The sequence below is a fragment of the Lepidochelys kempii genome, chromosome 1 (genome assembly GCF_965140285.1).
Source record: "Lepidochelys kempii isolate rLepKem1 chromosome 1, rLepKem1.hap1, whole genome shotgun sequence".
Taxonomy (NCBI): domain Eukaryota; kingdom Metazoa; phylum Chordata; order Testudines; family Cheloniidae; genus Lepidochelys; species Lepidochelys kempii.
The window spans coordinates 140,877,219-140,891,308 of record NC_136380.1 but is presented as its reverse complement, the minus strand read 5'-3'; the positions used below and the strand labels follow the sequence as shown (position 1 = coordinate 140,891,308).

General features: G+C 39.1%; 1 protein-coding gene across 5 annotated transcripts in view; it reads left to right on the top strand.

Annotated features, from left to right (window-relative positions):
• Nucleotides 1-14,090, top strand: part of SH3KBP1 (SH3 domain containing kinase binding protein 1) — a 339,502-nt gene that overhangs the window by 199,898 nt on the left and 125,514 nt on the right. For 3 of the 5 annotated variants that reach the window (XM_073356811.2, XM_073356821.1, XM_073356827.1), the window contains 2 exons: nucleotides 5,158-5,196; nucleotides 5,898-6,094. In XM_073356811.2, the coding sequence (XP_073212912.1) occupies nucleotides 5,158-5,196; nucleotides 5,898-6,094 (236 nt within the window). The remainder of the gene's footprint in view (nucleotides 1-5,157; nucleotides 5,197-5,897; nucleotides 6,095-14,090) is intronic. The other 2 variants (XM_078854184.1, XM_078854185.1) reach the window with 1 other exon arrangement.

Sequence of the window (14,090 nt, the reverse complement as noted above, 5' to 3'; positions counted from 1 at the left end):
TGAAATAAATAGCAGACAATACTAGGGCTATGAACATGTTTATACCATTTTATGTCTGTCTGCGGCCCCCTACCTTCTCATAGATAGTAGACAAAAGTCTAGCTTCCTAGAGTCAGGTTTGGGAAATCTAACTTCTTGCTGCTGCTCCTCTCCCAGCTTCAACAGTTTAATGTTAATAGTGGGCAGAACCAAAGCTATTAGTCACTGTCTGAAGGAGAATGCCCTGCCTCCTGACGCTCTCTTCAGTATTTTAGCCAGCCCTCCCTGTAGCAGAGCTTTTCTGAGGAAAATGCCAAACTTTATTTCAGATTTTTAGACTAACAGTTCAGTTCCATAATGTGTTTGTCTATTTGCCAGCTGTGTCCCAAGGCTGTATTTGATTTTTTGGGGAGATTGTCCCCTTAGTTCTGCTTCCCCTTCTGAGATGTTGGCAGCAGCTGGTGCACCTATGGGCTTCAGGGAGAGAGCCAGGCAAAGAAAAGTCAGAAGCAAAAGGAAAGGCCTGTGTCTCCTGCTCCTCCCTTACTGAAAATAAAGTAGCTATTTTCCCTGGTGGTCAGGGACTCGGTGTTTCTAACTGGGGGAGATTTTTACTTGTGGCCACATAGTAATCAAAAAATTCAACTGACAGTCCTGACTCTGGACACACATTATAGAAGCGAGTACAAATCATATGGCAACTTGAAGCACAACAGGAAAGAATACTTTTTTGTCAGGCAGCTAGAACAAGAGTAGGGTAGGGTCTGTAGTTGCCCTACATTGCCCCAGAGCTATCTGAAGGTCTCCCAGCCAGCCCTTTCTGGAGATAGACCCCTGAGTAGTGCCAGGTTCTCTCAATTTTGAAGCAATAGAGTTACCTGTAGCTTTGATCAAATGTGGTCACTGGATAATGGTCACTAGGGAGCTGTGCAAAAATTACGAGAACAGCTTTGTTCCATTTCCAGTCTCAGCAACACATTCCAGTCTCAGCCACTAAATGAATGAAATCATCCATCACCTGCTTCATATTGGAGGGTTGCAACTGGTTCACCTTCTTGTTTCTAGCCTCAGAGAATTGGGGACAAAGAGTCTGAAACATCTGAATAAATTCTTAATGCAGGTTTGTCTTCAAAGCATTCCCATTTAACCATCCTTAGATAATACTTATGATTTGCAGATGAATGGCAGCCTTTTATTTTTTTCCCAATTTCAGTCATTACCATTTGATGTTCCATGTGCTCCCAGAGTGTCTCTCCAGCATTGTGGTAGAAATAATATTGGCTTTAGGGAAGAAGGAAATTCACTTATCTCTTCCCAGACCCTTTTTCTGATCTGGATTCTGTACAGAGAAAAGCTGAATCAATCACACAGAGTGACACAGTTCCTGGAGTATTCAGGACAAACACATTGTGCCTGGAAAGTCAATAACAGACCTGGGATGAGATGGAATACTATCAGATACAGGGTCTCATCTCAGAAAAATGTTACAGAAGATGAAGATTGCCCCTAATGGAAAACAAGTGGTGTCACAGAAACAAAAATCCAATTTTTATCGGAGCCTATTGGGAATTCTGATCTCATACAGAGGCATGTTCAATGAGTTCAGATGATACCTATATCCAGTAATTCTGGGTACTGCCACTGCATCTTACTCTATCTTATCCATTGGCAAAGATCTAGCTCCAATTGTATGTTATCTGCTCTGACAACTAGTACATTTAGAGAATCAGATTATTTTTATTACTTTTAAGGGACCTTCCTAATTCGGTTCAGGGAATGGGCACCAGAAAAGGAAGGCACATCATCCACCAGCTGGAACACAATAATTAATTGAGGTCTCAGAGCATGGCTTCTTCCATGAATAACAGACCTGTTCTAGTGACGGCAGTGATTGTGTCCAATAGGGTTTCATAATGACTAGAAAGAACACATTCAGCCCTAACCCAGAGAGAAATTTGCTTGTTCTTGGCAGAATGAAGTTTCCTGTCTCTAAGTGCACTGTCCACCAAAGAGGAGATGAACACCAAGACTTACATGGCAGAAGTTGGATTATCAGAGTGGCTCTGTCACAGGGTGGCTGACCCCTTTCAGTGAAGCAGGTCCAGCTCCCCTGTGCTAGAACAGGTGCTCCCAGTTGGTCAATTAAGAGGGTGGAGCAGCATCTGGGGCTGTGAAGATCCAGGCTGTCAGTAAGGAAGCAGGAGCAACAGGAAGTTCCCTGGGCGTGGTTTCTACAGTGCCAAGAGGGAAGGCAATGGGAACCGAAGGGGAGCAGCTTCCAGGGAGAAAGCTGGGAGGCAGTGCTCTGTGAAAAGAGCAAGAAAGAATCCTACAGTAGGCCCTGAAGCAGGAAAAATTGAGAGGCAAAGGGGAAGCCCCCCTAGGTGCTACAATCCAGGGTTCACCAATGAACTGTTTTTATTTTGCCTATGTTTGGAACATAAAACTGAGTTTGGAAAGAGACTCTGGGTATGGCAGTGGGTCCTTTAAGGCCTGGGGACAAACCAGCACCTTATCAGCTTCTAAACCCAAGAATATCTCACACATCATCAGTTTGGTCAGCTGGTGATCAGCTGCTTTGCTGGAAACAGTAAATAAAGTGCCTCTCTGCGTGATATCACTCACTACCTCCCCCCCTGCATCCACACACAAAGTCCTTGTTTTGCTTTCTCGCCTTTTCCACAGCTTCCCAGGACAATAGAGAAGATAAGAACAAGAGAGCAGTAGTGACACTGTTTATGCCTTTCTGGCTGAAGAGAGTTTGGCTCTCCAGGTTGATTAACCTAGCAGTGGATTTTGGGAAGCGTCCTTCTCACAAAGGACGTTTGCTGTTGCAAGACCAGTCCTCCATCCGACCAGACAGCTGCAAAATGAATAGCTGAAGAAAGTGATTTTTGCTCCCATGGACCTCAAGCAAGAGAAGTCAGCAAATAAAACTTACTTTGCGAGCTGGTGCAAAGCTTAACTATCCTGTTAAATCAGTGAAACATAACCTCAAGTTCCTCCAGGAGGACCTTAATATGGGAATATGAGTGTCCCGCAAACAGGTCAGGTCTCTGTAGTATAATGTTAGCAGCATGTTCAAGAAAAGGAAACTTTGTATATATCCCAACATTTAATGTTTCCTTAGGGCGGCAACCTTATTCCAACCTCACAAGGTCATAGAGTAAAACCTTGTAACCTCATCCTGCTCCTTACCTCACTACCCAAATGGAACCTCTTCAGCAAGTGTCACCATATTTCCTATCCATTAGAGCAGTCCTCCCAATGGCTACTATCTCCAATCAGAATAGGGTTTTTTAATTTGAAATTTGGGGCTTTCTGTGAGACCCAGTATTGTACTTAAATTTCAGCCCAGTAGTCCTCACAATTGTCATAGCATTCATTCCTTAAGTAAACTCAAGAAATAGCCCTGCTTTAGTTATGCATCACCATCCAATCCTTAGGAGAACTGGCAATCTTAGGGCAGAATAGTCATATCTCCTGTAATAAAATGTGCTAGTCTGCCATTCATTCACCATACTGGTCATCCAGTGTCAGTTAATGCCATTTCCTTTGTTTTGGAAGAAGTCTCATCCGTGCCTTGGTACCCAGGGGAAGATGGAGGAGATATATAATCTACTTGGTTTTGGATGTCTATATTTAAGAGATTATCTTGCTTCCTATCCTGGAGGCACCCTACTATGAAAACCCATTTTAATTAGCACTAAGAAAAATGGGAAATTTTATCTATGCTTTCCTAAAAATTTCCTTTCTTTAAGTAATAAGGTGCACATATCCAGCTGCCCTGAAGACAAATGGTCATTCAGAATAGAGATGGAAATCGACATAAAAGGATTTGGGTTTATTGTCATTAGGCAGAATTTACCATGATCTGCAGTAGGATACTTCATTGTGTTTTTCCTCAAAGTTTATTTAACGTGATCTGTAATTTAAGAAAGTAGATTTGAGTTATCCTGGCTGTGGAAGTTTCCTCAACTGGAGAGAACTTCAAGAGGCAGGGCATTCTAGTCTGTTCTCTAATGGTTTTTATACCATACTCATCACCCTAGTATCTGAGTGTCCTCCAGTAATGCAGTTAGCAATGTGCTTACACAGCTGTCGTGTGTGTTCTTGTATTCTCTCCCCAGAGGGAGAAGCGTGTGCAGTGGAGTGTCTAGGTTTGGTAAGGCATTTTTTTTAAATATCAGTGTACCCGTTGCTATGTGTTTATGTAAGAGAAGGCAAGGTGAAAGAAATGTGCCTTGCATTTGGAGCAGAAAGTGGTGGTGTTTGTGTTGGTCCTTAATTCCTGGGAGAGATCACTCCACAGTCTCGGAACATCCCCGGAGAATGTTCTGTCTCCCACACAGATGAGCTTTACTCTTGTTGTTGAGAGTTCTGTTGTGCCAGAGTGTAATTGTCAAACACTCTTCACCCCAGAGCTTTGTAGGTGGGTGATCTTTTAGATACCCTGAGCCCAGGCCAGGGAGTGATTTGAAGATAAAGGCTGCAACCTTGAACTTGATTAGAAATTCAAAGGAAAGCCAGTGGAGAGAGTGGAGGACAGGTTTGATATGGTCATGGTAGCCTGTGTCGCTGAGGAGATGCGCTGCAGCATTCTGTGCCAGTGGATTTTCCGAAGTGCTGAAGGCTTCATGCCCATTGCTGTAGTCCATCTGAAAGGTGACAAAGGCCAGGTGTTCATCCACCAGGATGGGATGGAGTTTCCTAGCCAAGCAGAGATGGAAAGCATTACATGCAGATGCTACTATGTGAGAGCTCAGTGTTAGCGAAGAATCCAAGAGTACTCCTAAGCTATGGACTGAATTGACCAATTATGGGTGTCTATCTTCTACCAATAGAAACCACACTGAGGCTCCAAACTCTTCAAAATACTCTCCTCTGCGCACCAGCATCATCGCTGTCTTGCTCAGGTTCAGCTTCAGCCAGCTCTTCTTTATCCAAGAGCTGCTTTCATCCAAGTACTGGGCTGTCTTGATGGTAGTTGTGTGGTTGTGTGTGGTAAAGGATAGATAGTGTGGTGTGTCATCTGCATACGCTGACACTTCCCTCCTGGTAGTTCTGGTTCTGCCCTTGAACTGCAAGCAGACTGAATTTAAAATACTCATTGTATATACTCAAATAAATTTGTTAGTCTCTAAGGTGCCACAAGTACTCCTTTTCTTTTTGTAATAGAACTGTGGACCTTATTACTTGAAGAAAGGAAATTTTCAGGTAAGTTTGGATTTTCCTGTTCATTGAGAGTAGTAAAGCAAATTGGAATGTCAATTTTGATTTATTATATTCCTAGAGGAGGGTGTGCATGTGTGCTTTTCTTACAAGGCTGTCTAATCTACAGAGAAATGTAATTCTTCAGCAGGGATAATATTATGCCACTTATTTGATTGCAAATTTGTTTAAACAGCTTTTAGCTTTGTATTTCTCTTTTAGGTAATGTATCTTTAGATACTAACTGCAAAATTGGCTTGACATGAGTCATACAGATACAGTATAGTATATCTGGTCTGACTCCTGAATTTTAAGTGCCATAAGTATGATAGCTGAACTAGAACTGAAATTAATTCTAATTTCTTGGACTCTCTTTTGAGTGATCTGTGTCTGGGGAAAAATGATATTTTGATGTATAGCAGTGGCCTTCTTCAGGGATAATATTTTGATATTGGAAGTGTGTGTGTGTGTGTGTGTGTGTGTGTGTGTATGTATGTTGTGGATTGGGAGAAGTTCTAAGACGTATGTGAAAATGATGAAATAAAAAAACCCTAGAATGAGTACTTGGCATAAAGAAAGGACATCAATTTTACCTATGCGTTGGGGGTGAGAGGAGCTGCTATTTGCTTTGACCACCATTCTCTGTTTTTAAAATATTGTCAAGCTCCATATCTAACGTTTCTTCCCCCCAACCCCTTTTTTGGCAGGTTTAAGAGATGCTACAGGCTCTGAGAGTGATGGTGGTGACTCAAGCAGCACAAAATCAGAAGGAGCCAATGGAGCAGCAGCAATCCAACCCAAAAAGGTCAAGGGGATTGGTTTTGGAGATATCTTCAAAGACAAACCAATAAAGCTACGGCCAAGGTCAATAGAAGTAGAAAATGACTTTCCACCAGTAGAAAAGGTACATATTGTAACTTAATTCTGTCGTTGTTGTCATTGGAGTCCTTCAAATGAGCATGACTTCTGTCCCCAAAGTACTCAACTTTATGATAAGGTAGAACTGACAGCTTTATGGTTTCTTTCCTATTCCTTACTTTGACTGACTCCTTTTGTCACCTGTTGTGCCAAGTGCAGGAAAATAGATTCCTGTGACGTTGATAATAACTCATCTACTTAATTGCCTGGAAGAATATTATTTCAGTGAAGGTTTTATTCCTGTGTTGACACCTCCACCCACTGGTCTTTGTTCTAAATAACTACCAGTGCAGGGAACAAGACTGACGAGTCTGTATTAGAGCTGTGGTTACCCACATGACAACACAAATAGTAATAATAATGCCCGGTTCTTATGTAAAGTAACATGGCAGAATAAAATCACTGTACCATCAGGCTGCCAAAAAGGAAACTTCAAAAAGTACCTACAGAATTTAACTTTTAACTTAGTGCTTTGGATATTCATTTAAAAAATGCATTGTGCAAACTACCATACTTTTTGTAGGTGACCTGCAGAGGGTGGAAATTGTTTTATGCTCTTCTTTTGTTTGTGTGACACATAAAGAAGATCCCAATTAATACTTTGAGGGGGAACTCTCTTTGTTAAAAGAAAAGGAGTACTTGTGGCACCTTAGAGACTAACAAATTTATTTGAGCATAAGCTTTCGTGAGCTACAGCTCATTTCATCGGATGCATGCAATGGAAAATAGAGTAGGGGGATTTTATATACACAGAGAACATGAAACAATGGGTGTTACCATACATACTGTAATGAGAGTGATTAAGGTAAGGTGAGCTATTACCAGCAGGAGAGAAAAAAAACAACCTTTTGTAGTGATAATAAAATAGAAGATAACAGAAAGCCACTGGCTGTCGCCTTCAGCCCCCAACTAGAACCTCTCCAGTGCATCATCAAGGGTCTACAACCTATCCTGAAGGATGACCCATCACACTCACAGATCTTGGGAGACAGGCCAGTCCTTGCTTACAGACAACCTGAAGCAAATACTCACCAGCAACCACACACCACACAACAAAAACACTAACCCAGGAACCTTTCCTTGCAACAAAGCCAGTTGCCAACTGTGTCCACACATCTATTCAGGAGACACCATCATAGGGCCTAATCACATCAGCCACACTATCAGAGGCTTGTTCACCTGCACATCTACCAATGTGACATATGCCATCATGTGCCAGCAATGCCCCTCTGCCATGTACATTGGCCTAACCGGACAGTCTCTACGTAAAAGAATAAATGGACACAAATCAGACGTCAAGAATTATAACTTTCAAAAACCAGTCGGAGAACACTTCATTCTTTCTGGTCACTCGATTACAGACTAAAAGTGGCAATATTACAGCAAAAAAACTTCAAAAACAGACTCTGAGAGACTGCTAAATTGGAATTAATTTGCAAACTGGACACCATTAAATTAGGTTTGAATAAAGACTGGGAGTGGATGTGTCATTACACAAAGTAAAACTATTTCCCCATGTTTATTTTCCCCCCTACTGTTCTTCACATGTTCTTATCAACTGCTGGAAATGGCCCACCTTGATTATCACTACAAAAGGTTTTTTTTTTTCCTCTCCTGCTGGTAATAGCTCGCCTTACCTGATCACACTCATTACAGTGTGTATGGTAACACCCATTGTTTCATGTTCTCTGTGTATATAAAATCCCCCTACTGTATTTTCCACTGCATGCATCCGATGAAGTGAGCTGTAGCTCATGAAAGCTTATGCTCAAATAAATTTGTTAGTCTCTAAGGTGCCACAAGTACTCCTTTTCTTTTTGCGGATACAGACTAACACAGATGCTACTCTGAAACCTCTCTTTTTGTTAAAGATTCAAACACCACCTTCACCCTTTCAGTTGAGCCCTCAGAGAGGTCCATTCATTCTCTAATCTCCCAGGAGAACCAGAGACACAAGAGGACAAGACTTAATATTTCTAATACGCAGGGGGGAAAAAGCTTTTTAGCTTTTTTTCATGCCTTCTGTATGTAACGAAATACCTAGTGAAAAAGGCACAAAATCCTTCCCCTCACTTTTATAAGCAATTATATTTATCTCGTGTGTGGATAATCTGATCAGTGAGGTTTTGATAGACATATGCATGCTTGGAATTCTGCTTATCTTTGGTAAAATTCAAATTAGGGTCTTCTGCAACGTAAACATTTATATGTGCTGCTTTAAAATGTTGAAAGAGATTGTTACTACCACCAGAACGGGATAATGAAAGGTTTTTGTTTTGTTTTTTTCTTTTTAAGTTGATAGTGTGATAGCTGTTTAGGACTGGATTTGTGTAGGCCCCAATTCAAGAAAGCATCTTTCTTTAGGAATACACTTGTAGTCAATAGGATTTAAGTTTCTGCTTAAAATGAAGCATGTAGTTAAGTGCTGTCCTGGTCTAGGGCCATAAACTTTTCCTATTACATTAGAAAACGTCTCTTTTTAGTAGTTCATTTCCAGCAGGTATATAGGTAAAGAAAACAAATACAGTGCATGCAGATATTCTGATGAGCTAGATACACAGTTGGTATTTGCAAAAAGAAAAGGAGTACTTGTGGCACCTTAGAGACTAACCAATTTATTTGAGCATGATGTTATAAATAGTGTTTGTTTATGATTACTATATACACATTCACATGTGAATATGCACATATTGACCTTAACCAGAACTGTAGAGGTATTCAATTATCCACGTCTGATTCAGATGGCTTGGAATTGACAGACTCCAGTGCTCTGCAAATACCATATGACTAGGCTTGGGAGAATTCGATTTTTATCAGTGAATGTTGGTACACTTTGATTTCTGTGCACACACAAACCAACAAAAAATATTTCCATCAGTGATATAATTGAAATGTCCAGATTGGTAAAGTAAAAAAAATGCTGCTTGAGAACTTTTTTATTTAAGGATATTGACTTTGCATATTTTGACATGTGATGTCGACAATTTGTGTTTTAATGGTTAGAAAGCTTTTTTTATCTCAGTGTCTACGGTCATTAAATAATTGTCTGACATCCTCCAATGTTCCACAACTGAGAAAATTAAAAAATAAAAAGCTTAAAAATAAACTTTGATATTGTCCTTCAAAATTATATTTAAAAAATTGAATTCTGCCAAGCCTACATATGGTAGTTTTTGGTAAAGATACAGAATTTTTTGGTAAACGGGCTCTGTATTAAATAATAAATAAATAAATTAAATTAAATATAGACCCATTCACTTTTTAGTTACTCATCTAATATAGTTAAATTTGAGGTGTCCATCTGGTAGATATTAAATGTTTTTTGTGAAATGAGAGGAGGTCTTAGTCCACTTTTTACTGGGCAGGAAGTATCATTATCCCTATTTTCAGATGGGGAACTGAAAAGTGGTTTGTTTAAGGTCAGACAGGAGGTCTGCGACATAGCCAGGAATTTAATCCAAAATCCTTAGTCTTAGCCTGGTGTCTTAATTACAAGACCACCCTTCTTCTGTATTCACATTTTCCTTAAAGAATATTTTTAATGGAATGTGATTACATCATATTTGCAGTTAGAAAACTTTATTTCCTGTATTTAGTAACTTCAAGTTACTAGGCTGCAAGTAGGAAATGCTTGCATAACACTTACCATACTCACCCCACATTTAACAGCTAGAGCAGTGGTTCTCGGGAGGCCTTCCGGAGTGGCACATCCACTCATCTAGGTAGTTGCCTAGTTTTACAACAGGCTACATTAAAAGTAAATCAGTACAAACTAGAATTTCATACAGACAATGACTGGTTTATACTGCTCTATATACGACACACTGAAATTTAAGCAATTTTTTCAGTAATAGTGTGCTGTGACACTTTTATATTTCTATGTCTGATTTTGTAAGCAAGTAGTTTTTGAGTGAGGTGAAACTCGGGAATACGTAAGACAACTCAGTCTCCTGAAAGGGGTACAGTAAGAAAGGTTGAGAGCCACTGAGCTTAGAGAGCCACTCAATCAAATGGAGTCTAAGAATGTCACAAAATTATCAATAAAATATATTGCCTCACCCCCCCTTGTCTTCCACAAAATAATCATATGATGTTATTACAGTATTTGCCTGATCATGGCACACGTTTATTATACGTTGACACAAACATCATCCTCTCTCTCTCTCTCTCTCATATAAATCCTCTTGGCAGTTCCTCCTCCTCTTCCTGTAGACCTCATGCTGGCTGTTGGGAGGAAGAGGAACTCCATTTTTGCTTGTTGTGGAGGAAGGGAATACTACTTGCTCCTGTTTCTTTATTCTTCTGTGTGATAAAGGGTAACTGAACAGCAGCATAGGAGTTGCTGAATTTGCTCAGTGCTCCCTGTGCTGCACAATGTATTAGGCAGATGGTTCTGTGACTGGCATTTTTGTGCGTCTCTTCTTGAGATACAACTAAACTGAGTGGATCACTAATCAGTCATCTACGCAGTGAGAGCTGCATGTAGAACCATAAAGAGCAATGTATAGAGAATTGCTGTTTTAAAGAACTTATATGTTTTGGTTGGCGGACAGGCTGCTTTGGTTTTTAGTTCCTTTAAAACTCTTGTATTTATTAAGTCTCTTCTTAAACACCATTATTTCTGATAGTCCCCATTTTAGATGATCAGGGTGAACTGTCTCCACTCATCTCTTTTGTGAAGACAGAAGGAAAGGGAGAATTCACTTCACATTAGTTGCTCTTTATCCCTTTGCCACCCTTCTCCCCTGCTGCACTTTCCCAGGTATGACATTAGAATTAAAAGCAGTTACAGAGTTGAATGCTAAAAATAGTTAGAACCAAAGCTCAAAATAAGGGACATGAGAAGAATAGTAGCATATATTGTTTTGTAGGCTAGGGACATGATAGTGTAGCCACTCCATGCATGAAACGCCCACAACATGAGGTCCCTCTCTTTTGTACCTCTGTAGCTCTTCTGACACTAAACTACTCATTCTGGTCCATTTCTTTACCATTCCTTGCCTCCTCATCTCTAATCTACCATGAGATAATTAACTGAATATAAAACTGCCATTTTAAGTGATGAACATTGTTCATTGGTGCTTCAGTGGTAAAGTGTTAACAATGTAGGATTAATTTTTTTTTGCAAAGATATCATTTGAAAATTATGAAGAGCACTTTGAAATTGTAAAATGTAACGCACAAAATTCTCAAGAATATTATTTATCCTTTTTGCTATAAATAATTTACAGCAATAAAAGCTAATTAATGACACCAGGTCTTCATGAGATAGGTAAAACACAGCTAGCTCTCAGATGAAGGACAGTTTAGATCTATACCTGCATGAGATTGTGAAACCATAATCTCATGCAGGAAAACAGGTACAAAGGGAATGGAGCAGGAATTGGAAAACTGAGTTTAATAGAGAGGAACAAATTTGATAAACCAGACTGGCAGTGAGTCTTTGCTGAATCCCTCTTGAAGAGTGATGCGTCAGTGAGCAGTGTCTCTTTTCATCTTCCATATTCCTTCCCCAAACGTGTCTGTGATATCATGATTTCACTCTGGATTGTAAAATGTTCAAGCTACTCTCTGGTAAATGGGCATAATCCAGCTGTCAGTGAAATGGCTTTGCCCTGGGTTTTAACAGAGATCATGTAGCTGTATAAGTGGCATTTAAAAAAAATGAGTACCATACAACAATGCTCTGTGTCACTTAAGATCGTTATTTTTAAAAACTGTTATTGCAGTATAAATGACATAAATATAGGATGCTTTAACATTGCCTATACCACAGTGCCTTGCACATACATCACATACCAAAGTGAAGGAAAGCATTGTCCATATGGAGGAAACAGTTGATTTTAGATTCCTTTTGCCTACTTGAGCTACTTGAAAACTGCATGAGATCTACTGGTGAAAAGACTATATAACAGCTAGGTGATGTTAGTAGCAATACTATGGAGAGTCTGGTTTTGATTCCTGGTTGGGAGCCATGGACTTCTGCTTTGGTGGTGTACCCTGAAAAACAAAATCTATGAAATCTCAAAATGTTTCGGCCTGGAAACAAAAAAGTAGAAGCATTTCGGGATGGATCATTCCCAAGAAATCACCGTGCTTTATTTAGGCAAAAGTGAAGCTGATTTCCATATCGCTGAGTTTCAGAGATTTTCTGTGGAGACATGAATTAATGTGATAGTGAATTTCTAGAAAGAGGCAGCTGCTCTGCTTCTCTCCATTCCCCACAGGTTTCAACTCCAGTACAGTGAACATGCTTTGATAAATACCAGTGCTCCTTGGTATGTATCTAAAATGTAGAATGATTTTACTTTCTATCTGATGAGCTCCCAGATAACTGGCTGACAGTGTGATACAACACAACATGTAAAATAGCAGTAAAACCTACTTGAAATAAACCCTAATAACTAATATAGTGATCATAAGCAAAGTTGGTTCCTGAGACTTTGTCTACATCAAAGAAACAATTGTATTTTTTTTTCCTAGCAAGATCCTAGGGTGATTTACCTGATCATTGCAGACAAGGATGAACTGTTACAACTTCGTAAAATCCTACATTCGAAACTCAGTGCTTTCAAACGCTTGTTTTGGCACTTGTGGCAGTTTATAAATCATATTGTGAAATTTCTAGCATGTAGATTTACTTGAAATGAGTTTTTCTTTTCTGTTTCTATTTTGTTTGCTTTTGTTTGAGAATTTAACCTTTATGCTGGTGATCCTTAATTATACATTGGAACTGTTTGTTTTGGGGGCGGGGGGTTGGGGTTGGTAGGTAGCCTTTTTAAAGCTCAGGAAGGTTTTAATAAGCAAACATTTGGTACTCTTTGCATACATGAACATGGGAAGTAAAGATAGCAAATAGCTTGGCACAAATAATAAAATAACGAGTTTAATTCAGCTTTAATGTTGCATATGTAACCTTCATATTTGTTGAGGTATTAAGGAGATTTCTGATTAAATAATTTTCATGTTACATAAAGCAAACTGAACTGTATCAAGCAACTGAAATGAGACTTTGTACAGTCATAATTTTCTATCAGTTTGAATTAATCAATGGATTTTTTTTTCTGAATCTGTAAATTTGGCTTTTTTAAAAATATCTTTAGCAGAGGATTTTAAAAAATACAATTGATTGTGGTTTATATAATTAAAATGTGTTTTAGGCTTTTTTAAAAAAGAACCCCAACTTTATATTCTGTACAACTGAAAAGGCTATATTTCATTATGAGTTTAAAAGAATTTGTTCAGTGTAAGTTTGAAATTAACATCTTCTTCAGGAAGTGGTTTTGATGACTCAGGTTGCATACTGCCATCTGAGCCATTACCAAACCTGTTCCACAGCGTGGTGCTAGGGTGGTTACTGTGCTTATAGAGATGCTGTCAAAGAGTCAGAGGGTTTGTCTCCTACATGAGAGGTAAAACCAACCTCGTGATCATTTCTGGTCATTAAAAAAGTACTGTGGCACATTTCCCAGCAGTAGGTATGTCTGCTTCACTGTCCTGACTAGATAATTTATGATCTTCTTTCAAAATTCCTGTTTTCATTTGTTAAGGTATTTTGTTTCATGTCCTTATGCCTAAATTTTGTTGTTTTGGTATTAATGGTGGAATTTTGCAGAATGTCTTGAAGCTTGGTAAACACACGGTATAGCTCAAATAAAAGAGAGAGGTATGGCCTCCTCTGATTTATTCTTTGGTATCCATATTATTGTTTTCCATTTCTGATCATTCTTACACATTTGCATGAATGTCTTTATATGGGACATGGAAGTGTAAAGATTTTATACTTTTGTTGTGGAAGAGAGGATTCATGGTGATATTTCAGCTTTTAAAAAAAGTAGTAAATCACGTGGAATTTTAGCTCCTAGCTTTTGAATTGGTGAAAAAATTGGGTAGTTGGAATGTGACAAAGACCAGAATAATTTTTCAGTTTAATTATATGATTTATATGTTAAAAGATTTTCTGTCTGAGCTGTTTACGAATT